Source organism: Lissotriton helveticus, chromosome 5_1 (genome assembly GCF_964261635.1).
Source record: "Lissotriton helveticus chromosome 5_1, aLisHel1.1, whole genome shotgun sequence".
Lineage (NCBI taxonomy): Eukaryota > Metazoa > Chordata > Amphibia > Caudata > Salamandridae > Lissotriton > Lissotriton helveticus.
Genome location: NC_136065.1, coordinates 1,996,065,843 through 1,996,092,679, shown reverse-complemented (window position 1 = coordinate 1,996,092,679; position 26,837 = coordinate 1,996,065,843). Strand labels below are relative to the sequence as shown.

Sequence of the window (26,837 nt, the reverse complement as noted above, 5' to 3'; positions counted from 1 at the left end):
GTGGGCACACCTCTCTCCCTCACTTGTTTTTTCCTCCGGTTCTCCCGCCCAAAGTGGGGGTCAGAACCAGTGGGGACCAGTTGATGAAAGCAGCGAATGGCCTGGGGAAGCTCACAGAGATGGCAAGCCTTCGAAGCTTCCCCTTCGTTCGTGAAGCCTGCCCATCCTGGGGAGGAGGCTTGGCACCTCGTCCCAGGATGTGCATTGTTTCAGGCCCCAGAGAGCAGCTGGCTCTCGACCCAGGGGTCCAGAAACATGTATGGTGGTGGCAGCTGAAAGCAGCCGCTCAGCCTGGACACTAGTGGTAGCTTCGTTTTTAGGGGGCATCTCTAAGATGCCCACTGTGGGCATTTTTCATTAAATCCCACACTGGCATTAGTGTGGATGTAATGTGCTGAGAAGGTGGTTACCAAACTTCTCAGTTTTCAGTGTAGCCGTTATGGTGCTGTGGAGTACGTAATGACAAACTCCCAACACCATATACTTGTAATGGCAGCACTGCACTTACAATGTCTAAGAATGGACTTAGACACTGTAGGGGTACAGGGCTCATGCACATGTACCCTTCACCACTGGTATAGTGCACCCAACTAGAGGGGTGACTAATCTATGCCAGGGCAGTGGGTTGTAGGCATGGCGCACAGGGATGTGTGCAATGTTGATTCTTCACTTTGTTCTGCACCAAAACATGCAGCCTTCAAAGGCAGTGTGTTAGTATAATAGTACAGGACCTCTAAGGATGGCCCAATAAGTGCTGCAGCCCTTAGAGCCCTGCTCTGGTGACAGTGCCCTGGATACTTGTGGTACCATTTACCAGGGGCTGACCTGTGGCCAGAGATGCCAATTGGGTTTAGGCTTCAATGCAGTTTTTAGGGAAAGAACATAGGCCCTGGGTACCTGATTAGCAGGAGCCCAGGGCAAACTCAATCAAAGCACATCAGCAATTCAGCAAAAAGTGGGTGCCACCATGCAGAAAAAGGGCACTTTCTCATAGTAACCATGTTGCTCCTGCTTACATTCCACGTTTTACTTAATCTTGCATGGTCTGTGAGTGTTTGCTTTTTCTAGGATGTTGGTCCTTTTTTTTTTCTTTTTTTCTTTTTAGGCAGCAGATTGCTCGTCTAATGCCTAATTTGATTAGATAAGCATCCAGGTGTTTATAGAGGAGAACGATTGGGTTGTAGTTGAAGGCAGTGCAAGTTTCTCTCAGTGGGGCAGTATGGTGTTCAGTGGGGGAGAGGATGTGGCACTATGGTCAGAGTGGCCGAATTTGGAACTGGGGAACCAGGTTAAGCCTTCATGATCAGTCCCCCAGACCACACTCTTGAGGAAGCACATTTCTGTGATAGACCCCAGAAGGCCCTGCAAGACCTTAGAAGCCCTGGTGTCTTAGCACCAGCAGTTGGACCCTAGCGGTGGCATGTGTGGGTTAACCTTGAAGGTCTGTCCACCACAATCCATGCTGACGTTCACCTCAAGTCTTGAGGGCAGGTCTATGAAGCAGCACACTCTGGAGCAACAGTTATTGTCACTGAGGTCACAGGACCCTTGAGGAGGGCCGGCTCTAGGGTGGTGCGACCACGCTATGTGCTAACTTTGGACTGGGTGCGTCATGGTTGCAAGTATATTATGGTTTTAAAAGCACTTTCTGCCTCCTTCTTGGCCTTCAGCAATTTTGGAAACAATAAAAATGTCATGATAACTCTGGTGATTAATGTCCTTCCTAGAGAGCGAGAGATAAGAATTTTGTAGAGTGGAAGTTTTTAAAAGGTAGAGCAGAGGGTTCATGTGCCTGCTGCAAAGAACATGTACCATGCAGATCACAAAGTGCACATAATGTAAATAGGTCAGTAGGTTACTGCATTTGTCAGAGAGCTATCTGTGTAATGTGTGTGATGTACAGTGCTCTGACACTCTACACTAGCATGAGCGGCACTGTAAATCAAATTCAATGCATCTGAGAGATAGTGTAGGTATGGGGATTTGAAGAGCACTGTTAAAGGGTGGATAGTGTGAGAATCCGTGGTGGAGTTGGTCATCGGGGGCACCAACAAACATTGTTGCACAGGGCACCACCAACACTAAATACGGTCCTGCCCTTGAGGCCAGTCCGTCTCTCCCATTGGTAACTACATGGCCTAGTTTCAGCAGTAGTAGTGCAAAGCACCAGGAATCGGCAATGCAGGATTTGAATGCACACCAAACTAAGTTCACAAACTTCATCGTCTCTCTGCTTCATGCACAAGCACTTTTAACATGCGCTGCCTGCTTTTGGGCACTGGACCTATGCAGGAAAGGTGGACAAAATTATGCTGCAGTTTTGACTAAATTATGCAGCAAAAAATAAAAGGCTGCAGCGTAACGCAGTATATTTTCTGATACTTTATTATTTTGACATTTTACACATGCTAACAGTCTCTGGAAAGATTTTGCCTTATTAGTACCAGTGTAACTTACAAATACAGCAGTGAGAAAGGTGATCAGTCAACTTCTGTGAAGGGCTACCCTATTCGCAGCAACACAAGTCACTTTGTTGTGTAACTTTTGATCAGTTTGAGATACAAACAATTTATTCGTTAACCCCTTCCACGCTGCGCAAATTGTCGAGCTGTGCGAGGGTTTTATTAAGTGGGCGGGATTCGGAGGGCCCCCGGCCATCGTCAGCACACGCCCACCGAAGCCCCAAGGGGTTTACATTGTCTGATTATGTAGCAGACGTTGTGTTATGCGTCAAATATGGCAGAGCCATAATTATATAGAAAACATTTGCATACCAGGATATTTTTGCAATTCATGTTTGAGCTGATCTTGTGGACAAAAGTAGAAGTGCTGATGAGAGACATCCCATGGCTTGGAGTCAAAATGCTTGTGCTTCAACTTTAAGCATATTTGGGAGATTCTGCAATTGGAAACATATGCCACTTTGTGAATGTATTTTAATTAACCCTTAAGTAATCAGGTGTATCCATTGGTTGAATTAACTAACATACTAAGCTGTAACTGCGTACTGAAATGCCTAACAAATACTAAAAATTGGGATGTTTTGTGCATTCTGGCACCGCCCACTGAGCCAATCCTCTGGTTATTCCAGCCCTCTGATTCTCTGCCCACAGTTCCACTACTTTTTCCCCCCACTTCGGCCACTGCATTACAAGAGTAATCAGAGTAACTGCCATAGGCCAGATTTTGTTAACTTTTACATACCACAATTTCGTGCTGCTGAAGCCAATTGCCCTAGGTGGTGTTAGAGGCTGGAGTTATATTTAACCGATGCTGCAAGAAACACAGGTCTGGGGTTGTTCATATTTCGGGTTAAGATTTTTTCTTCACTCCAGGGGTGAAGGCAATAATGGAGAGACCGATAGGGACCCGTCCGTTTTTCAGAACTGCTGGTGCTTAGCACCTGCTGGACCTGGCCCACTTAAAGCCCAGCCTCCAGCACATTAGAACACATTGCTGCCTGCCCCTATCGCTACCCCAGCTCTACAGCACACTTACACAGTGGCTTAGCTAGGGGCGGAGGAGGTGAGCAAGTCAGTCTGGCCCCCACCCCCACCTCCCTCCAGAACAAGTTGTCCATCGGCAAACCTAGGGGCCATACCGGGTGGCAGAAGGTCTAGTTACGCCACTGCACATTAAGTGACCAACGCTTTGCAAATTTTACTGACCGTCCGTAATATGGATCCCACGTCCGTTGTCCGTGACGATCCCTTTTACGGACGCCTTTTGACCGCAATTTTGGTTGGGCATTGGAGAAACATCACTGTTCCCCTGCCAGAAGCCTCAGCTCCCTGATGGGGCCACCTCACACTCCTCTGAGCACAAGTGCAGCTCCACCCCGCCCGTTGTCATTCTGTCTGCAGCCGGTTGCCACATACAGAATGACAATGGGCCAGTCTGTGCTCTTACTGCCTCCTCCGCCTCAGTCTAGGGTAGGAATTCAGTCAGGTGGAAGAAATTAACAAAAAACGCCATGCTGCTAGGTGAGAATTCAGTTCACGAAAAGGTGGTGAAACAAGTTTTTAAAAAAAAGGGTTGTGTATCTTTCATTGTCATCATTTTAAAACTGACGCATTTTCAATGTTATATTTAACAAAGCCATAGTTGCTGCTTTTTTTTATTGAATGCAACTAGCAGCCATTGACAAAGCCAATAGTTTAGGCTTGTAGGTGTAACATTACTTGCGTTATATATCTGGATGCAATGACAGAAGCAGCAAATTACCAGTTGGGCGGCACACTATGCAAAGCACAGATGTTTAGTTTACGTGTTTTAAGCCATGCCCTTAATTACATCGAACACCTCCTTTGGAGCGAACCCCCCAGTTTTTTATCTCACTTAAAGCACTGGAAACAAAACCATGTCACAGTGTCACTGTGCATCATATATGACTTCCACTTTTTCGGATTGCCTATATACAGGGGCATAGTGAGCCCTCCCCCGCCCCACCCCTTGCTTTAGAAACTACAGCAGGGGTGAAGTCCTTGATAGGCCTCCTCTGTCTGCAACTCAGTAAACAAAGGTTCAGCTCATAAACAAAGTGAAAAGGTGTGTAAGTGAAGGGATGGGTGGATGGCTGTATGGATTAGTGAAAGGGTGAATGGATGAATGAAAGGGTCAATGGATAAATAATGTGAAAGGATAGACGGATGAGTGAGTGGAAGGATTGATGAAAGAAAAGGTAAATAGATGGATGTATGGGTGGAAGGGTAGATGGACAGGTAAAGGAATGGATGGATGGATTAGTGAAAGGATGGATGGATGAGAGAAAGGGTGGATGACAGGCGAGGGAATGGGTGGATGGATTGATTAATTGATAAGTGAAAGGGTGAATTGATGGATGAGTGAAAGGGTGGATGTAAGACAGGATTAGTGAGTCGAAGGGTGGATGCTGAGAGAGAAATGATGGATGCGTGAAGGAGTGAAAGGGTAGATGGATGAGAGAAAGGGTAGATGGATGAGAGAAAGGATAGATGAGTGAAAGGATGAATGAGTGATTAGGTCAATGGATGGATTCATGAATGGATTGATGGATAGATGGATGCGTGGAAGAATGGATGGCTAAATGAAAGGGAGGATGGAGGGAGAAAGTAAGGATGAGTTACTGGGTGGATAAGTAAGTGAAAGGATGGCTGGATGGGTGAAAGGGTAGCTGGCTGGATGGAAGAGTGAATGGATGGATGAGTGTACGGATGGATAAGGTGAAAGGATGAATGAAGGGATGGTTGAGTGAAACGGGGGATGGATGAGTGGAATGATGGAGGGATGGAAGGATAGATGATGGATAGGTTTGCAAATGGGGAGACCGCAACGCCACTTGCCTGAACCCTTTCCTGGCCTTTTTTGCTGCCCAAATTGGATTGTCTGCACACTGGGGGCCCGCGCTGCTGAGAGCGCTGTCATCCGAAGCTGTCCTTCCTGGCACCTGGTCCCCCCCGCCGCCGCTCATTACATCTTCTGCGGCCGCCAAGCGGGGTACTACAGCGTCCATAATTCCCGGCAGGGACAGCCCCGCCCACCTACGCCCTTTCCCGCGCCCGGAGGCGCACAAAACACCGGTCCTTCCTCCGCGTTGCGGGACGCGTGCCGGGCGAAGCCCGGGCCAAGGGCGGGCCCATTTAAGCCCGTTCAAGCTCGCTCAAGGACGGGACGGGCCACCCCTCTTTCAACTCTGTTGCGGGAGTTTTGATTTGTAAGTACTCTTTAGCGCCTCATTGACATACCTGTTTTACCATGGCTACGAAGGAGGCTAGAAGTAGGGCGGACAATGCAAACCTCACAGGAACAATGGACAAGTTTATTACTAGGGTCAATTCTGTCATAGACCAGGGGATCACGTTGATGGAGCGACGAGTCTCACAGGACTTGGCTATCGCTAGGGCATATTGCCAACGCACGGACCCCTGAACAACATGGACAAAGTAGTGGTATTGGTGTACTAGCGATCTTAGAATCCCCGAACACACATCTAGCATCTCACGTTGTAGACCATGTCTCCCCTGGGGATTAGTCTATGGTCTCTGATTCGCTACTATTATCTCCCCAAAAGCTTCCCGCTATGGCCAGCCCAGTGAAGGAGCATAATACTTGGCAACTACTTGAGGGGCTATTCCTAAGTATAAGCAAGGGCCGGCCAATGACAACGGAGCGAAGAAAGGGAAGGTGCCAAAAAACATTAGAGCAACTACCACCATAAGGGAGCAGGCAAGCGTGGCTGTCCCGGAAAATATAGCCACACCTATAGATGACCTAATACCCATTAGAACGGTACCCCAGGCCGAAAGCAGGGGGAAAAGTCTAGGTGAAAAGGTGGAGGTGGAGGATCCCCTACTGGCTAAAATAGGTGACATAATTAGACTCCTTCTCCGTCCAGTAGAGGATAGACTATCTAAGATTAAACAGCATCTAAATAAGATTGAGCTTGACTCTAAGGGAATTGTTGCTATTCTAAAAAAGGGAAACACACCTAGGGTTGCTCTACCGCGAAATAAAGCCAGAGGGGAAAATGCCCCTATAGATTTGAGGGACTCGTTAGTCACGATTGTGAGAAGTTGGCCTGATATATGATGCTCACTAGTTCTAGTGATCACCTTGTATCATGCCAAGCAACCCTTATGGTGCAGGTTGTAAAGTCAACCTTATAGACAAGCTATCCTAGGGGTAGCATGGACTAAGCAGTCTTAGGCTAAACTCTGTAAAGGCATGTGAAGCAAGCTGTTTTACCATACACAATCCCTTGAATACCAAATGAAAGGACACCACACAGATATATATTGAAAATATATATATAGATTTATTACTACAAATATCCCTGATACTCTTTATGAGCACAGAAGCAAATGCGTTAAAACAAAACACAGTTTAAATACACAAAAGTTGCACAATATGGATGAGCCCTAGGGGCCACCTAAACCATATACTAAAATAGTGGTATAAGAACCACTATGGGGAAAGTGAAGAGGCCTAGGGCCTGGGGAATCGCTGGAGCTGTTCGGGACTAGGAGTGAAGAAGTCGGGAAAGGCCCGCAGGACTCGGGAGCAGTGCGGAAAGTGCACGCTTTACCAATGCAATGTCAATGGTGCGTAAAAAGTACAAAGTTAGTTAGAAAGGAACCTTCCGAGTGACCTAGAAAGCTGAAACTTGAGACACAGACACTAGAGGTGTGTACCAGTGTGGGAACACCGGCGGAGCTGAGTTACCTCACCCACAGGAAGCGGGTGCATAGGGTCGAAGTAGTGTCGGGTTTCGTCACGCAGGTCGAGGGTGCTTGGAGCTGAAGATGCTGCAGGCGGCTCGATGTGAAGAGTTCCGGTGGATCCAAGGGTGGATCTGAAGAGGTGAAGACCTGAAAGCAGAGGGGACAATGTTCAAAGTCACTAGCCAGTGACTACCGTGGAACCAGAGTGGAACCAGGCGATGTCGGGTGCAAACAGGCGTCGAGGTGTAGCTTCTCTCTGCAGCCACGTGGACACGAGGGGTCGAAGACGTCCAGGAGTCGGTCACGAGCTGTCCCACGCAGGTTTCTCGCTGTTGGCGGTGTCGGCGACTTGATAGAAGCAAACAGGCCTTGGCTAATGCAAGCCACGCAGGAATCGAAAAAGGCTTGTTACTCGGACCAGCAAGGTCAGAGCAGGTACTCCTTTTTACAGGAGCAAGGGCAAGTCTGCAGCAACCAGACCCGCAGTGAAAGTTGTAGGTTTCGTCGCCAAGATGGCCACTAGCCGCGTGGCAAGTGGACGGTTAGGCGCGTCGAGTGGCACGATGCAAAAGGGCCCCACGCAGATCGTGGAGATGCTGGGGGGCTGATCTTCGGTGCAAGGGCTGCTCGAGGTTTGGGGCTTCTCAAACCCCAAAGCACAGCGTCGAGGGTGCCTCTGATGCTGCGCAGTCAGCGTCTCGGGGGTCTTTCAAGATGTCCGGTCCCACGTCTCTCGGTGCCTCCACGGGTCCCTTCTTTGCAGGGACTGTGGATCGGGCTGTGAGAAGTCTGGGAGTCTGGGTCTTGTCAGGCTCTGGGCTCGGGCTCCGGCGGGAGGCGGCGGCAAAGCAGACGTCGAGTTGCTGGTTGGTGCCTGTGTTCACAGGGTGGTCACTCCTTGGCCACAAGGGAGATTCTCTTCCGTCTTCTGTGCAGCAGAATGTCGAAGTCCAGTCCTCTTCTGTATTTCAAGTTGATTCAGGATGATCTGAAGTCTCAGGACACAGCTCCCACTCTTATTCGAATCTGGGGGGCCGGATCACCTACTAGGTCCCTCCTCTGGGTGGAACCAGGAAGGGGGGTGGTTACACCCCCTTTCCTTTGTCCAGTTTCGCGCCAGGACTGGGGCTGGAAAGCCCCAGCACCGGTTTGAACTGGCCTATGCACAGGGACACCTTGTGTGCCCCAGGCATGTCTGTTTCTTTTCAGCCCTGTCCTACCCAATACACAAAATCCTGTCTGGAGTGGTGCTAGCACCTCCCCAGGCAGGAAACCCTTTGTCCAAGCTGCCCTCGCTGGAAGGACTCCCAGCAGCAGGAGGTCAGACTTGTGTCTGTGGTGGCAGCATCCATTTTGAGATGCTAAGGCTCTGTTTAACATTAACCGAGGTTCAGGCTAGGTACATGTCGTGTCCCTCTAGAAGGGTGGAATGCTACCCCCGTCGCCAGAACTGGCGAGGGGGTAGTATTCCAATTCGTAGGACACCTTACTCGACATGTTTTGATAAAGCCAAACCCAAGATAGCATTTAACCGCGAGGTTCATAATGCACTTAAGAGTATATGGTATGGCAATATCATGAAACAGCTAAAGGACATGGTTCCGAAAGCTGCAGACAGGCTCAGCTCATGCCAGAGCACCATCTCACATATTTCCAAGCACTCTGCCTCCAGGATTGATGAGGCCTTCCATAGGAGTGGCTTATAGGAACATATGTGTCCATTTTAGGTTAGGTATAGGCATACTACACCTAAGTAAGGGGTGGTTACACCGACTTACCCCAGCTGAGTGATCAGCCAGTTGTGTCAAATATGGAGGCCAGGCCAGGGGTGGCACAATACATGCTGCAGCCCCTGGTAGGCCTTGGAAGCACCTATGCCCTGGGTACCTGGGTACACTGTTACAGGGGCCAATAAGGTGAACCAGTTCCAATTGTGTATGTACCTAAGGTACATGGAGTCCATTTTAAAGAGAGAGCAATTAGCCTGGGGCCCTGAATAGCAGGATCCCAGGCCAACTATGTCAAAAACCAGCTAAACACCAGGCAAAATGTTTGGGGGTAACCATAGTCAGATATCCACCTTCCTACATAACCCCCCCCCCCCAAACGAAAGGAGATCAGGCTATCCTTGACCAGGTAAGCCTATATTGCCTAAGTGGCCATATAAGGAAGTACCAGCTCTGGCTTGGTTACCCCCTGTCTCATGGTCCACTAAGCAATCCCTCACCCTAAGGGTATCTGAGGGTCTCCACCATAGGGAATCTCTACCTGTGGTGTGTCTTTGCAAAGTTAAAGGCTGGTGTTGGGATGGAGTACTGAAGTGAGATCCCTCTGTAGGACTCGGCTTCCTCCAATCACTCTCCACCATGTGTGCCTTTCTTTCTTTGACTGAGTTGCACTGTGCTCTCAGGGTCAACCTCTGGCTACCTAAAGCTGGAGGCTGGGTCCCTCTTGTTGGCTTACTGGAGGGACAGGTCAGGTTTGGGGCCCCAGGTTTGGCTGTGCCCAACAGAATCCATCTGTGGGAGGTCCCTAACTACTTTTAAGGGGGCTCCCTCAGGAGTTTTTAAAGTTTTCACCTCACTAGGCCTACTAGTTTCGGTGCCCCTTATCTGTTGATGGGGGTGCTTTATTTGACAGGGGGCCCTTTGGGGCTCACTGTCCTTCTTGTCCTCTGCAGCCCTGGGCTGAGTAAGGCAAGGTAGAGAGGGGCAGGATACCTGCTCCAGACTGGGTCCCACCTGAGAAGGGTCCACTGTCATCAGAGGCTCCGTCAGGCCAGGCCTAACAACCTCTGGGACAGTTCCTTCATCAGGGGTAAGATCAGTTCCCTGAGGAGGCTGATCCTTTCCTAAAGTCTAGTGGGAGGGAGATTTCTCTTCCTCCTCAATGCTCTCTGTTTGTGTGGAGTGATCCATCTTTTCAGGCTTCACAACACATGTATCAGTTTGAGTTTGGGCTGTGGCCATCACAGCCCCACCAACCTTTTCAGGAGGAGACTCAGTTTGGGTATGGGCTGTTACCATCAAAGCCCTGCTAATCTTTTCAGGAGGGAAGTTAGCTAAAGATGGGGCTGAGGTTTGCTCAGCCCTACCAACCTTTTCAGGAAGGACATCTTGGATTGGGGCTGTAGCCATCACAGCCCCACTAACCTTTCCATGGAGATTTACCATTCTAGAATGGGTTTGTTGTTCAACCTCAGCCCAGGCTGAGATTTCTAAATCATTCCCCAGTAGACAATCTACAGGCAAGTTTGATGACACTGCCACTCTCTTTGGGCCAGTGACTCCTCCCCAGCTGAGATTTACCACTGCCATGGGATGATTTTTCGAACTCCATCAATGTTTGTCACCTGATATCTGGCATCAGGTAAAAGTTGCCTTGAGGGGACTAGACATTCAGCCACCATGGTGATGCTAGCCCCTGTGTCTCTAAAGGCCTCAACTTTCAAGCCATTGATGAGGGGTTCTTGTCTATACTTGCTCAAAGTGTTTGGGCAGGTAGTGAAATTGGCAAACCCCATGCCAGTCTCATAGACAAGAGTATCTGAGGTAGGGGACCTGGTTAGGCCAGAATCCACCTGCCCTCCAAAAGTAAACCCACCCAGATTCCTGGGTGTGCTCCCACTTCCTGGGGGATTACTGCTGACAGTAACAGGAGGTGTTGGAGCTGGCTTTGGAGGTATATTCTCTTTATTGCCATTCTTGGGACAACAGCTGTCTGTTTTGTAATGCCCAACCTGTTTACAGACATGACAATAAGGCTTTTTCTGGGTTGAAGAAGTGTCTTGGGACCCACCCCCATCTTTGGAGTTTTGGGGCCCTGGGGAAGTCTTTTCCTTACTTTTATCCCCACCCTTCTCTCGAGGCTTGGTAGTCTCTTTCTTTTGGTCACCACCCTGGTTCTTAGGCCTGATCCTGGTTCTGACCCATTTGTCTGCCCTCCTACCCAATTCTTGTGGGGAGGTCAGATCAGAGTCAACCAGGTGCTGATGTAGAAGCTGATTTTGACAATTACTTAAGATTTGCTCTCTCATAATTAAATGATACAATCCTGTATAGTCAGTAACCTTACTTCCCAGCAACCAGCCCTCCAGAGCCTTAGTGGCACATTCAACAAATTCAGACCAGTCCTGAGTCTGTGTCTTCTGGGTGTCTCTGAACATTAACCTGTACTGTTCAGTGGTTAAGCCTAACCCATCAAACAGAGCACTCTTCAGGACCTGGTAGTTTCTAGAATCCCCATCACTAACTGTGAGGAGTCTGTCTCTGCCTCTACCTTCAAAGAAGAGCCACACGATTGCTGCCCACTGCTCCTGAGGGACCTGCTGTACTTTGCAAGCTCTCTCAAGTGCAGTCATCCATTTGTGGATATCATCCCCAACTTTGTAGGGGGGCACAATCTTACTCAGGTTTCTATTGTCATAGGACCTGTCTTTATCCTTAGGGATAGTGCTGCCACCAGTGGGTTCTAACCCACTCTCTCTAGGCTGCCTTGCTCTAGCAAGTTTCTCTTTGGCCAGGGCAACTTCTAATTCTTGTCTCTGGATCCAAAGTTCAGCCTCTCTCATTTTGGCCTCATGTTCCCTTCTCTGAGGGCTAGTCAACTCCCTTCTGGAGTTGCCATGAGAACCTCTAGAAACATGGGAAGTATTGGATTCACCTGAGTGATTCCTCCTCCTCCTATGCTCCTGGTTAAGTCCATTTGGGGGTCTGAATGGGTTGGACCCACCTTCAGTCCCAAATAAGCTTAAGTTAGCCTGGTTAAGCCTGCTGACTAACACCTGGCTAGTCCCATCATCAGAATCACTTTCTTCCACCTCCTCCTCTTCTTCTTCTTCCTCAGGCTGAGTATTCCCAGTGGTCTGGTTTTCCTCATCTATCTGGACGACAGGGGCAGGGGTATCAGGGTTATCATCTTCAGTGGGAGATCCTCCATCTCCAGTCCCTGAGGGGCCTGGTTTGGAGTTCCTTAGAGCTTCAGACTGGTCTAACAGCTCTCTGAGGTGTCCTGCTGTAGGCGAAGGACCTGTTTTGATTCCTCTCATGGAACACAGTTGCCTCAGTTCCTTAAATGGAAAGGTAGCAAATTTGGATGGTGCCCTTGGAGGGTCACTCTCAACAGAGATGAGTCCAGTGGATCCCTCTGCTCCAGACATTGCTCTAGTGTGGTGGATGTGTTGCAATCTACCTACACTGGTGTTTTCCGACAAAACCTATCTAGTAGTTGTAGTCAGGGTGTGCTACTCCCTATCCTCTACAACAACTAAGTTCAGTAGAACTTAAGTATATCTAGTCTTGTTTTAGTGTACCTATCAGGTACCTGTATGATCTTTCAAATGATATTTTCAAAGATTGTAATGGTAAAACAACAGCAAGCTCAAATCCCAATCCGCTGCTCACCAATGTGAGAAGTTGGCCTGATCTATGATGCTCACTAGTTCTAGTGATCACCTTGTATCATGCCAAGCAACCCTTATGGTGCAGGTTGTAAAGTCAACCTTATAGACAAGCTATCCTAGGGGTAGCATGGACTAAGCAGTCTTAGGCTAAACTCTGTAAAGGCATGTGAAGCAAGCTGTTTTACCATACACAATCCCTTGAATACCAAATGAAAGGACACCACACAGATATATATTGAAAATATATATATAGATGTATTACTACAAATATCCCTGATACTCTTTATGAGCACAGAAGCAAATGCGTTAAAACAAAACACAGTTTAAATACACAAAAGTTGCACAATATGGATGAGCCCTAGGGGCCACCTAAACCATATACTAAAATAGTGGTATAAGAACCACTATGGGGAAAGTGAAGAGGCCTAGGGCCTGGGGAATCGCTGGAGCTGTTCGGGACTAGCAGTGAAGAAGTCGGGAAAGGCCCGCAGGACTCGGGAGCAGTGCGGAAAGTGCACGCTTTACCAATGCAATGTCAATGGTGCGTAAAAAGTACAAAGTTAGTTAGAAAGGAACCTTCCGAGTGACCTAGAAAGCTGAAACTTGAGACACAGACACTAGAGGTGTGTACCAGTGTGGGAACACCGGCGGAGCTGAGTTACCTCACCCACAGGAAGCGGGTGCATAGGGTCGAAGTAGTGTCGGGTTTCGTCACGCAGGTCGAGGGTGCTTGGAGCTGAAGATGCTGCAGGCGGCTCGATGTGAAGAGTTCCGGTGGATCCAAGGGTGGATCTGAAGAGGTGAAGACCTGAAAGCAGAGGGGACAATTTTCAAAGTCACTAGCCAGTGACTACCGTGGAACCAGAGTGGAACCAGGCGATGTCGGGTGCAAACAGGCGTCGAGGTGTAGCTTCTCTCTGCAGCCACGTGGACACGAGGGGTCGAAGACGTCCAGGAGTCGGTCACGAGCTGTCCCACGCAGGCTTCTCGCTGTTGGCGGTGTCGGCGACTTGATAGAAGCAAACAGGCCTTGGCTAATGCAAGCCACGCAGGAATCGAAAAAGGCTTGTTACTCGGACCAGCAAGGTCAGAGCAGGTACTCCTTTTTACAGGAGCAAGGGCAAGTCTGGAGCAACCAGACCCGCAGTGAAAGTTGTAGGTTTCGTCGCCAAGATGGCCACTAGCCGCGTGGCAAGTGGACGGTTAGGCGCGTCGAGTGGCACGATGCAAAAGGGGCCCACGCAGATCGTGGAGATGCTGGGGGGGCTGATCTTCGGTGCAAGGGCTGCTCGAGGTTGGGGCTTCTCAAACCCCAAAGCACAGCGTCGAGGGTGCCTCTGATGCTACGCAGTCAGCGTCTCGGGGGTCTTTCAAGATGTCCGGTCCCACATCTCTCGGTGCCTCCACGGGTCCCTTCTTTGCAGGGACTGTGGATCGGGCTGTGAGAAGTCTGGGAGTCTGGGTCTTGTCAGGCTCTGGGCTCGGGCTCCGGCGGGAGGCGGCAGCAAAGCAGACGTCTAGTTGCTGGTTGGTGCCTGTGTTCACAGGGTGGTCACTCCTTGGCCACAAGGGAGATTCTCTTCCGTCTTCTGTGCAGCAGAATGTCGAAGTCCAGTCTTCTTCTGTATTTCAAGTTGATTCAGGATGATCTGAAGTCTCAGGACACAGCTCCCACTCTTATTTGAATCTGGGGGGCCGGATCACCTACTAGGTCCCTCCTCTGGGTGGAACCAGGAAGGGGGGTGGTTACACCCCCTTTCCTTTGTCCAGTTTCGCGCCAGGACTGGGGCTGGAAAGCCCCAGCACCGGTTTGAACTGGCCTATGCACAGGGACACCTTGTGTGCCCCAGGCATGTCTGTTTCTTTTCAGCCCTGTCCTACCCAATACACAAAATCCTGTCTGGAGTGGTGCTAGCACCTCCCCAGGCAGGAAACCCTTTGTCCAAGCTGCCCTCGCTGGAAGGACTCCCAGCAGCAGGAGGTCAGACTTGTGTCTGTGGTGGCAGCATCCATTTTGAGATGCTAAGGCTCTGTTTAATATTAACCGAGGTTCAGGCTAGGTACATGTCGTGTCCCTCTAGAAGGGTGGAATGCTACCCCCGTCGCCAGAACTGGCGAGGGGGTAGTATTCCAATTCGTATGACACCTTACTCGACATGTTTTGATAAAGCCAAACCCAAGATAGCATTTAACCGCGAGGTTCATAATGAACTTAAGAGTATATGGTATGGCAATATCATGAAACAGCTAAAGGACATGGTTCCGAAAGCTGCAGACAGGCTCAGCTCATGCCAGAGCACCATCTCACATATTTCCAAGCACTCTGCCTCCAGGATTGATGAGGCCTTCCATAGGAGTGGCTGATAGGAACATATGTGTCCATTTTAGGTTAGGTATAGGCATACTACACCTAAGTAAGGGGTGGTTAGACCGACTTACCCCAGCTGAGTGATCAGCCAGTTGTGTCAAATATGGAGGCCAGGCCAGGGGTGGCACAATACATGCTGCACCCCCTGGTAGGCCTTGGAAGCACCTATGCCCTGGGTACCTGGGTACACTGTTACAGGGGCCAATAAGGTGAACCAGTTCCAATTGTGTATGTACCTAAGGTACATGGAGTCCATTTTAAGGAGAGAGCAATTAGCCTGGGGCCCTGAATAGCAGGATCCCAGGCCAACTATGTCAAAAACCAGCTAAACACCAGGCAAAAAGTTTGGGGGTAACCATAGTCAGATATCCACCTTCCTACAACGATCACAGCTCCACAGGCGACAGCTGCCCCTCCTTGTAAGGTTCCAGCCATGGCTGATGCTAATAAATCATGCCAGTATAATCCCACTCAGCCGAATGAGGGTGGCGGGGTTCCAACAGCCCAGGCCTCCAGTGGGGAAATTAACATCAACTTGCCCCCGGAAGCAAGCCCGTACCTGGTAGTTCTAGCGGGGGTTCCTGAATTGAGCAAGCATGAAGATGAATCTCCCACGGCCCTGAGGAATGAGGTTGCCTATTGGCTAAATAAAAATAAACCGCTGCCAATACATATAGTGAGCAAAATACTCATGGTGCGGAGGGTGTCCTGGGTGGGACATCTGGCCAAGGATATAAGGGGGGATTGTGTGTTAGTCAACTTTAAAGACCCAAGGACAGTTGAGTATATTTGTAATTGGAGACACTTTAGTCCAGGAATCTCTATTCGTTCTCTCCCTCTGTCCAATTTTTATCCCCCCGGTTACTTTGCATCAGTAGCGGATGGGTGGACACTTGTACAGCGGAATAGGAGGGGGATGATCCATGGGGGTTGGCCCGAGTCTTTACCAGTTTCGAGCCTAACTCCTATCCAAAACCGGTTTAGTAGTCTGGAGGCCGTTGACTGACTTCAGGCTCATGATGGGGCACCAACTAGCTTTATTTCTCCCCCTGGTAGCTGTATTGTTAGTCCCCCTGGACCGCTCCAGTCCCCTGGTCCAGAATTATCAATTTCTGTTCCTGTAACCCTGAGGGACAATATTTTGACTGGCCGGGGTCCTGATTTATTTCAAGGCGCCCTAACCCCCTGTGGTGGTTCTACTGGTAATCTTAAACTTGTTTCATGGAATGTAGCAGGTTTACGTAATAAGCTCTCATAACCGGACTAGAATACTTTTATTGATGGTTATGACTTGTGTTTATTCCAGGAAACATGGAGCCTGGAACCTTTGTATAAGCCTGGTTACTCTTGCTTCCATTTACCAGCTTCCTCCTCTGGTCGTGGACGCCCATCTGGAGGGCTTATCGTTTGGGTTAAGGCAGCCCTTAATTGTAAGATTACTCACCACCTCTGTCCAACATCAGATTTAATGAGACTCTCCATTAAGGGCTTGAAGGGCAATAATATCTGGGGAACTCTTTAATATCTATGCTAGAGGCACCCAAGGGGGGGCAAAATCTTCAACTATTTCCATTCTTTCTGAAGTGCTTCTTTCTTGTCCTTCAGATTCCTTTGTCCTGGTGGGCGGCAACCTAAATTGTTCATTTGAACCTTTGGCGGCAGATGATGTTTTGTGAATTTATTATGAGGATGCCAGATGGGGCATACCATCTTTGTCAATTATGCCAGTGAAGAAATGGTCGCCGGTGGTCATTCAATTGAATGCCCTAACGCTGGAATTTGGGCTGAGAGCCGTTAATGGACGTACGTCCTCTGATGTTATGGGTGCAAATACATATAATAGGGTCTCTTGTCCGAGTAGAATTGATTACATATTGGACCCAGGATGTTAACGAAGGCAGTCATACCATCTAATTGCAATAAGTTCCTTACATGGCCTAAATTCATTTTGAATGATCAAAGATTAAGCACCTTAGGGGAAATTTTGAGAGATCAGACTCTTAGGCTTTCTGCAGCTTGTGAGAATGAGGTCGGGCCCCCAGTTGTGGAATCAATTTATGTTGATACGATAGACATGATCGGCTCTCTATTTGTAGAGCCTTCGTCCATTAAAAAGCGCCCTACGAGTGGCAAGCCAGTTGAGAAGTGGTTTGACAAAGACTGTAGAATGAAAAAAAACAGTTTGATACTTGCCATCAAATCCAATAATTCGGTTGAGGTTCGGTTGGCGAGATTACAGTATAGGCGAGCTATTATAGAGGCGAAGAGGGTATGGGAAGAATCACATTGGGACAATCTAAAGGCGGCGAGCCAGTCCAAGAACGGCGAGCTTTTTTGGGCTTTGGTGAGAAGATCCAATGGTTGTGACCCGGACCAAATTCCTAATCATATAACTGATTGGGAGTGGTTTGAGCACTTCAGGAAACTATATGTAGGAGATGAGGCTACCGGTAGATCAAGGCCCTCTAGCTGTTTCATGGCAGCCACATCAATCATTCAGGGTTCCAATATCAAGATAGGGAAGAAAGAGGTTGTGGCCGCTATAAATAAGTTTGTACCTGCTAAGGCCCCGGGACAAGATGGTATACCGGGCGATTTATTCCGAGCTAATGCTGAGGACTGGGCCACTTATTTTGCACTCCTTATTAATGCTCTGATGGAAGGATCCCCGGTTCCAAACTCCTGGAAAGGGGCCAAAGTAATTCCCATCTACAAGAAAGGGTCCAGGGGGGACTCGGCCAACTATCGTCCAATAAGTCTTATAGACGCTGGTCAGAAGGTGGTTGGCAGGGTCCTCCTGGAGAGGATCCTCTCATGGGCCGAGGAGAATAACATTATTTCTCAGTTCCAGACGGGCTTTAGGGCTTGTACAAGCACTATGGACCAGGCATTCAGGCTGGCACTCTTGCATTGGAAGGTGGTTACCATAGGCAAAGGCGGTCTTTATTTAGCATTTATCGATCTGAAGACCGCCTTTGACTTGGTCCCTCGAGACTGCCTATGGCTGGTCTTGCAGGAGATGGGGTTTCCCCTACCTATTTGGAACCTCCTGGCATGCTTGCATGATGGAAATTATGCCCGCAATAGACGGGGTACGCAGGAACAAAAAAAAGATAAAATCCCTGTAAATAGAGGTGTCCGTCAGGTATGTGTATTAGCCCCTACCCTATTCACGCTGTTCGTGAATGGGGTAGTTTCCTTTTTGCTTGAAATTAATGCCGATGCTCCAGTTTTGGCGGTTGACAAAGTCCCCGCCTTACTCTTTGCGGACGATACATTGCTAGTATCAAAAACTCCTGCAGGATTACAGAAGCTGTTGGATCGTTTCTGCTGGTTTTGTAAAATGAGGGGCCTAGTCATTAACACCTCCAAAACAAAGCTTCTTTATTTTAACCCCAGTAGATCGGCTAAATCCACGTTTGTTCTTGATGGGGTGCCTCTAGAGCGTGTCAAAGAGTTTGACTACTTGGTAATTAGAATCTCCGATAAGTTCAAATGGCAGCCACACATTGATAAAATGGCTTTAAATCATAAGCGGGTAGTGGGGGTGTTAGGGAGGGAACATTGCGCCTCACCTCTAGGCCCGTTGCCCCTGCCTTGGAAATCTACGCTGCAAAGGCTGTAGGCTGTGCCTTATATGGAGCCGAACTCTGGGGCTTTGGTTGTGTAGACGTGCTAGTTACCGCAGAAAATACGTTCTTTAGGGAGCTTGTTTCGCTCCCCAGGGGCACCCTAACTAAGCCACTTTTGAGTGATATGGGACGTCGTTCAATCAAGGACTTAATTATGTTGCGACCTCTTTTATACTGGGCTCGGCTAAGGCGCACCCCAGAGCTAGCTAGATATGCAGACGGCCTAAGAGAGGTAATGAACTTTCAAGGATCCCACAAGATTGGCTGGTTAGTTAATATAAAAAATCTCCTTCTGGTTACTGGCCTCAAAACTGCACGGGACTCTGGGGTTGCACTGACCAAGGCAGAAACCAAGAGAGCCTTTTGGGGATGGGTTGATAACCAGGAGCACAGGGACCCTAATCTGGGCAGGCTGACTGACGCATTTCGTCAGCACAAGCAATTGCCTCGTCTAGAGCCTTATCTAGATTTTATCCAGAAGCCGAGAGACAGGGCTCTCTTTATCCAGTTTAGAATGGGTACCCTTCCTCTTCGTGATCGCACAAGCAAATGGAAGCCCCCGCACCAAACGACCTCGGATTGCCCAAATTGCGTCGGTGTTATTGAAAATATTCCTCACCTTTTTAGGTCTCGCCTGTCAATGCGCATGCGCATTGAGCTTGCGAGACTATAGGAGCTTAAACAGAGTTTAACTAGACTGGCGATTTGATGCAGTGCATGTGCGCATTTAGCTCAATGCGCAAGCGCAACGAGTTAAAATGCGCATACACAGCATCAAATCGTCAGCTTGGTGCCGCCAGCAGCTCTTCCCGCTCCGCCCCCTGCTGCATCAAAGGCTTTGCGCTCTGCCTCAGCCCAGCCATTCTCCTCCTCTAATTGCCCCCTGCTGCATCAAAGGCTTTTTCACAGCCGGCCTTGCTTTCAGTTTCACGGCCGCCAGGCCGTGTCTCCTTTTTTTTTTTAACAAATTGAGCACCGTCTGTATTTTATTCTCATTCAATCTCCCATCATTGTATCTCGCTCCCTGCTTCCCTCACTGTCTGCCTTCTTCCGTCTTCCCTCTCCTCTTGTTTCCTTCACTTTCTCCCCTCTCTGTTTCTATCGTCCGACTCTCTCGCTCGCCGTCACTCTTCCTTTTCTGTCACTCTTACTTCCTGTCTACTCCCTCTCGGGGCCTCGCTCCCTCTATGTCACCCCGTCTCTCCATGCCACGGTCTCCTGCTGTCTGCCTCTCCCTTTCTCTCCATGTTAATATCGCCCTCGGGGAGGCCTGAAAGGACCCTGTGTCTGACTCGAGTTAAACTTAAGTTATACTTGCACACATACATGGCTTGATTTATGAGTAAAAGGAATTCACAAAAAGTGTATTTGCAGTTGGTAAATCATTTTACTCATGTCTAATATCAAACCTCGATCCTGTACTTTGGCACATTAGAAAATCCCACCCAGGGGGTGGAGAGTGGTAGTTCTAAAGCGTAGTTTGCCTGAGAAGAACGTGAACACCTACAACCAAGTGAGCTTGTGAATCCTCACAAACTCCTCTCCGACTCCTTTCCTCCTGGAAATAGTCAAGATTTAACCCGGTCAAGAGCGGGAGTAATTATCTATCAGTGGTGGGAAGAGGAAGTAAACGCCTCCAAATACACGGAGTTGTAGGTAAAGGGTTTACTCTGCTGGAGAAAAATATTTTCCCAGTGATTGAATGATACCATTGTACAAAGGTTATGGCATTTGAATAGGCCTAATAGTATATCAGGTATGATTATGCCAGTGGAAATACCAACACGGATGTGTAGTCAGGAATTCTCAAAACATTTCCTGAATATGCATGTAAACCAGAAACTTGCGCAGCTTTAGATATGTAGCATTGAAATTCAAAAGTCATACATTTGTACCCGGGCAAACTCGTAGACCGGCAGGTGCTATTTTAGACACACTTTTGTGGATCATGGACATTGTTTTTACCACATGTGAGTATCACCCCCTGTTGTGCACTGCAGTTTACATATGTTGATTTAATTGACGGAGCGGAATATTTTATCGTTGACAAATGAGCGTGAAAGGCAGACAATCCTGCTTTCAGTCAGTCAGACGCCTCACGATGCTGTCACCTGCATGTTAGTTTTTTGATTTTTATCTGAGCAGCCACTACATGCGACTGGCTCTGCCCAGCCCAGCTAACCTCTAGGGGAACCTCCTGTCAGGAAACGTCTTGTTCTGTTTAGCATTTGCCTTTCGCAATCATTGGCCAAGAAAGCAAACTGTAACTTTTAACTATCGCACCTCAAAGGTTTTGTATTTGCAGTAGGCTCTGAGATGTTTGCGATATATATTTACCATCATAAGCATTGCGTGATTTAATTAAATGGTTCTTATATATGTGGTTTTTTCAGACATTCAGTAGAATAAACGATTTCTTCAATAGATTAACCCTCTGACCGGTCGAAATTAATTTTCTCTTTTTTATTAAGGCTTTTTATGTTGAGAGCTGGTTTTTGCTCTGTTCTCTGAGTATCCTTTTCAGGAAACTCGACGAGTCTGACTTATTGACAATTAAGGATTCATTCATTATTTATTTCAGAACGGGGGCTCATGTGCATACGCATTGAGGTACACAGTCCTAAGGCCCATCTTCATCCATATAATCGTTGTGTTTTACTATCCAGTCAACGGTCAGTGGCCGTGCTCTAGGATCCAAGGAGACCTTGCTATCCACTCCAACGAAATCGAAACTATTTGGAGAATGAGCGTGTTTTTATGTCTGTATTTGGCCTTTGAATAATATATATTAGACACACGTTGGTAAAGGGGGAATTCAGCCAGCGCTCTTCACCCATTGTTTTATTGTGTAATTTACATTTTTTTACCAATTTACATTTTTTACCACTCACCCACTACAGCATAGGGATATAGGGCAGCCCTCGTCACCCACTGACCAATTTAGCTGTGAGTAACTGTATTAAACATCCACACACAAAGTAGTGTTTGCTTGTAGCAAGTGGATTTTTTTTAATGAAGGTTTGTCAGCTTTCACAGCAGTTACCTCCCTCTTGTTTTCCTCACAAGCTTGAAGGCAATCTGCTTCCCCGCCCCCCTGGTGTTTATGGGTTTTCTCGCTCGCTAATGAATTTTTTTCCCCTCCCACCCTTCCTTTGATGTCCGCCGCGCGTGGCCTCTGCCTGTCGCCTTCACAGTCCCTCTCTGCCATGGAATCTCAAATTTGGGAACTACATCTTCAAAACAAGCCTGTTCATGTTGACACTTGCAATTAGAATCCTTTCTTTCTTTTCTTTCATCCTTTCTTTCCTTCTTTTCTTTCCTTCCCATCCTTTCTTGCCTTCCTTTTCTTTCTTCCATTCCTTCCTTCCTTTCCTCCCTCCCTTTCATTCTTTCCTTCCTCTCTTCTTCCTTCTTTCTTTCGTTCTCTTTCTTTCTTTCTTTCTTCCCTTCCCTTCCACATTATCACTCAGCATCACCACAGCACAACTCAGCACCACCACAGCATCACTCAGCGCCACCCCAGCATCACTCAGCGCCACTCCAGCATCACTCAGCAGCACCCCAGCATCACTCAGCGCCACCACAGCATCACTCAGCGCCACCACAGCATCACTCAGCTCCACCACAGCATCACTCAGCTCCACCACAGCATCACTCAGCTCCACCACAGCATCACTCAGCTCCACCACAGCATCACTCAGCATCACTCAGCTCCACCACAGCACCACTTAGCACCACCACAGCATCACTCAGCGCAACCACAGCATCACTCAGCGTAACCACAGCATCACTCAGTGCAACCACAGCACCATTCATTATCACCACATCATCACTCAGCGCTACCCCAGCATCACTCAGCAACACCACATTATCACTCCGCACCACCACATTATCACTCAGCACCACCACAGCACCACTCAGCACCACCACAGCACCACTCAGCACCACCACAGCCCCACTCAGCACCACCACAGCACCACTCAGCACCACCACTGCACCACTCAGAACCACCACTGCACCACTCAGAACCACCACTGCACCACTCAGAACCACCACTGCACCACTCAGAACCACCACAGCACCACCCTGCACCACTACAGCACCACCCTGCACCACCACATCCCTCAGCGCTACCCCAGCATCACTCAGCGCAACCACAGCATCACTCAGCGCAACCACAGCATCACTCAGCGCAACCACAGCATCACTCAGCGCAACCACAGCATCACTCAGCGCAACCACAGCATCACTCAGCGCAACCACAGCATCACTCAGCGCAACCACAGCATCACTCAGCGCAACCACAGCATCACTCAGCGCAACCACAGCATCACTCAGCGCAACCACAGCATCACTCAGCGCAACCACAGCATCAGTCAGCGCAACCACAGCATCAGTCAGCGCAACCACAGCATCACTCAGCGCAACCAAAGCATCACTCAGCGCAACCACAGCATCACTCTGCGCAACCACAGCATCACTCTGCGCAACCACAGCATCACTCAGCACCACCACAGCATCTCTCAGCACCACCACAGCACCACTCAGCACCACCACAGCACCACTCAGCACCACCACAGCATCACTCAGCACCACCACAGCACCACTCAGCACCACCACAGCATCACTCAGCACCACCACAGCACCACTCAGCACCACCACAGCATCACTCAGCACCACCACAGTGCCACCACAGCATCACTCAGCACCACCACAGCATCACTGGTTCAAATATGTTCTTTCAATGTTTCAAGCTGTTTTCAAGCTTTATTACAAAAAGATGTTAATATTTCACTTCTGTTCTTGGATTTTCGTCACAATAAAAAACACTGAACATAATCTTCACAAAAGTTATTTACAAAAGTTTAAGCTATTGACATTACAAATTAAATCAATTATTTAAGTATTAATTATTTTAAAAAATGAAAAGCCATTGTTATTTGTAATATCAATGCATCTAAGTCATGTAAATACAAAACATGTTGCATTACAAATGCTATAGCTGTCACATTTGCAAAAGTTCTAACTATTGGCATTGTAAATGACAAAGCTATTAATTTAGCTATTTTAAAAAACAACACATAAATAAAATAAATGTCATTTATAAGACCAATAGCTCAAACTTTCCTAATGCGAGACCTATTGCATTTCCAATGCTTGTTTTTGTATGCCCACCTTACACCAAACCTAGACTTAAGTGGCTTAAACCTGTATGCCTACAGCTTGAGACTAGGAACCATTCTGTTGCTCTTAGAATACTCCAAGCTGACGCCAGCACAACCTTGGCTTGCGGGGTGGCAACATTTTTAAGCTGGGCTTGGCTGATAAGACTGAAGGCTATATGTATAATTAACTATTCTAAATCTCATCAAAGCGGTTATAGTTTAATACATCTTTTAATATATTATTGTAAAAATGATTTTTAGATGAAACTTTTCTCTTAATGTATTTATTATGAAATGTGTTTTAAATTGTAAAAATGCTTTTATAATATTTTATATCGAAATAAAGCTTTGTTGATTGATTGAAATGGTTGAATATTGATATGGATGGGCACACATATGGGAGGACAGAATGAATAGTGAAAGACTGAATGACAGATGAAACAATGATTACAACTTGTAACCCCAATTATCTTAAGTAATGTTACCATAAGAAGACCTGCACATTTGTTCAAAGCTGTGCAGGCATACTGAAACACCATGAAGTGCACAACTGTCTCAATCCTAATATAAACTTCTTTTAACTTGTACTTAGTAAAATACTATTGTGCGACCCCTTCTGATGTGTCTGTAAAACCTACCCTTTGTCCTGAATTTTGACCTCCTGTCCTGCATTTTTGTCCTGAATTTTGAGCCTTTGTACTGAATCTTTACACTCACCGTCCTGAATTTGCACCCATGCCAGTTGGTCACCCAAACTGCATACCTTGTACTCCTGGGCAGCCTCTTCAATTGGGAGCACCCTGTGCTGCTTGTGATCACGTGACACGCTGCAGACCACACAGATGGGCTCCTGGTCATCGTCACAGAACAGTTTCAGTTTCTCTTCGTGTTTTCTGCACAGAATCGGATCCCGGGGGGTCCCGCTCGGTACCTCAAGATGCTTCAGGGTTTCCACCATGTTTGCCAGTCTCTTGTTCGGCCGGAGTTTCTTACTTTGAAAGGTTTCTCTACATTCTGGGCAGGTGAAGTCAGACTTAAGCTCCTCCCAGCATTGAGTGATACAAGACAGACAGAAGGTGTGTCCGCACTCCACAAACACGGGGTCTCTGAAATATTCCAGACAGATGGAGCAGGTGGCCTCCTCCTTCAGGCTCCGGAGCTGGTTTGCGGCAGCCATGTTCCTGGAGGAGAGGGAGTGTGGTGAAGTTAAGTTTCGTTTCTCTCAGTTTGTGAAGTGGGAGTGTCTATCTTTACTTCCTCATACATCTTGGATAATTCGGGTTTCATTGGCTAATGATGTCCAATCCATGCCGATAAATCTATGCTGGGAGTGTCTATGGCTGAGCTGGGAGTGTCGTTCGACCTGGTGTGGTGAGTTTGCGCCTGCCCGAGGCCACGCAGTGGCCATTGAGAGGGCGGGCCAATAGTCACGGAGGGCTGTCCCGCCCCCAGCATGATGTTAGCCTCTCCTCCCCTCTGGTTGGAGGAGGTGGCTGTTCGTTATTCTCGTCCAGGGGCGGCGGGGAGGGGCCTCCGTGGGTACTTAGGCTGCTGCACCACGTTGGAGGGCCTCTTTGCCGCCCCGGACGCCGACGGTGCTCGTCGGGACACTCTTTTCGCGACACACTATGAGGTGAGTGAGGCCTCGCCCGGCCTATTCCCCCCCCCCCCCCCTTCCCCTCCGCCTGCTCTCTCCCTCGGAGCAGTGAGCCTGGCGAGGCGGCCCATTTCTTAGGGGCTGCTGTGGGGGGGGACGTCCGGTGCCCCGGTGTGGTCTCTATCTTGCCCCCCCCTTCCCCTCCGCCTGCTCCCTCCGTTAGTTGTGAGCCTGGCGAGGCGGTTCATTACGCATGGGCTGCTGTGGGGGGGGGACGTCCGGTCCCCGGTGTGGCCCCCGTAGCGGGCCGGCCTGTAATTCGTCGGCCCCGCTGTGGCTTTGTGGGCCGCGATTTAGAGTGTCCCTTTGCTTTGTGCTTTTTCGCACTATTCCCGTGTGGTGGGGGGGCCAACCTGTCGGTGGCGGGGGTCCAGGTGCACGCAAACTACGAGTCGCCCCCCTTGCCCTGGCGGCGGAGTGTGTCTATTCACCCCAACGCTCCCACCCCGCCCCCACCCCATGGGGTTCGTGTCCTTTCCGGCCGCAAAACGGCAAAGAGTTAGTCCCGTCCCGCGCTTTCTTTGGGCGCGGGCGATAACGTTGGCCCGCACGGTCGCTGGTGTTGCCCGGGGGTTTTGTGTCCTTTCCTCTCCGCCTGCCACGCGTCCAATGCCGCTTTGTAGGCACCTCCGACGGAGGGTGCAGGCCGTGGGCTTTTCTTTCCAGGCCGCGGGTCCAATTCTCTTAGGGTTTGTGCTGGGGCGACTATGCCTCGGAGATGTGTTTGTGCTCGAAGCATTTTGATGTGTGCCCCCCTTGGCCTGAGTTTGTACCGGCAGATCGCTTTCCCCTAGCGGGGAAAATCGCCCTAATTTCTTTACTGTTGCGGTGCTCCCGAGTGAGGCTGGCGTGCGCCCGGGCATTGCAGCAAATTTTCAGGTGGGTGAACCTTTAATCCTTCCCGAGGTGCACCTTGGTGCGGTGGGTGTTTACGCCTAACATTCTCGCATCCTTGTGGGCTTTGGCTCGTCTTGCAGCCGCTGACATAGCTCAGCGGGTTAACCCAGCTGCTGCGCAGATCTGGGCGACGCTTGCGAGGCAAAGGTTTACCCCTCAGAGGCTTCTCGTCTTCCAAGGAGCGACACGTGAATGTGACACCCGGGGTGTGATGCGTCGATGTGTGCCACGATGAGTAACGGATGCATCCCTCTCCCCTGTTTTGCTGCCCCAGCTCCCCTCCCTGCCTAGCCTTGTTGGAGGGGACTGTGAGGTAGAGACCGGGAGCGGGGCGCTAGGTGTTGGTAGCGGAATGGCCTGGCCACCGGGCGTGAGGCCATGTACCAGGTGCGCATGGGACCAAGCCTACATCTGGGGTGCTAGCCCGGCGGCGCCGCGGCTTCCAGGTGGTTTCCAGGTGGGAGGCTGTCTGGGCAACTATGTGGATCGCGTTGCCAATACCAGGATCGCCATGTTGC

The 26,837-nt window shown here is 49.0% G+C and overlaps 1 protein-coding gene across 2 annotated transcripts in view; it reads right to left on the bottom strand.

Moving 5' to 3' along the window:
- The window catches only part of LOC144756148 (E3 ubiquitin-protein ligase TRIM39-like), a 244,814-nt gene extending 219,838 nt beyond the window's left edge, over positions 1 to 24,976 (bottom strand). For both annotated transcript variants that reach the window (XM_078645722.1, XM_078645724.1), the window contains exon 1: positions 24,529 to 24,976. In XM_078645722.1, the coding sequence (XP_078501848.1) occupies positions 24,529 to 24,942 (414 nt within the window). In that variant the 5' untranslated portion in view covers positions 24,943 to 24,976. The remainder of the gene's footprint in view (positions 1 to 24,528) is intronic.
- Positions 24,977 to 26,837: the final 1,861 nt, after the last annotated feature.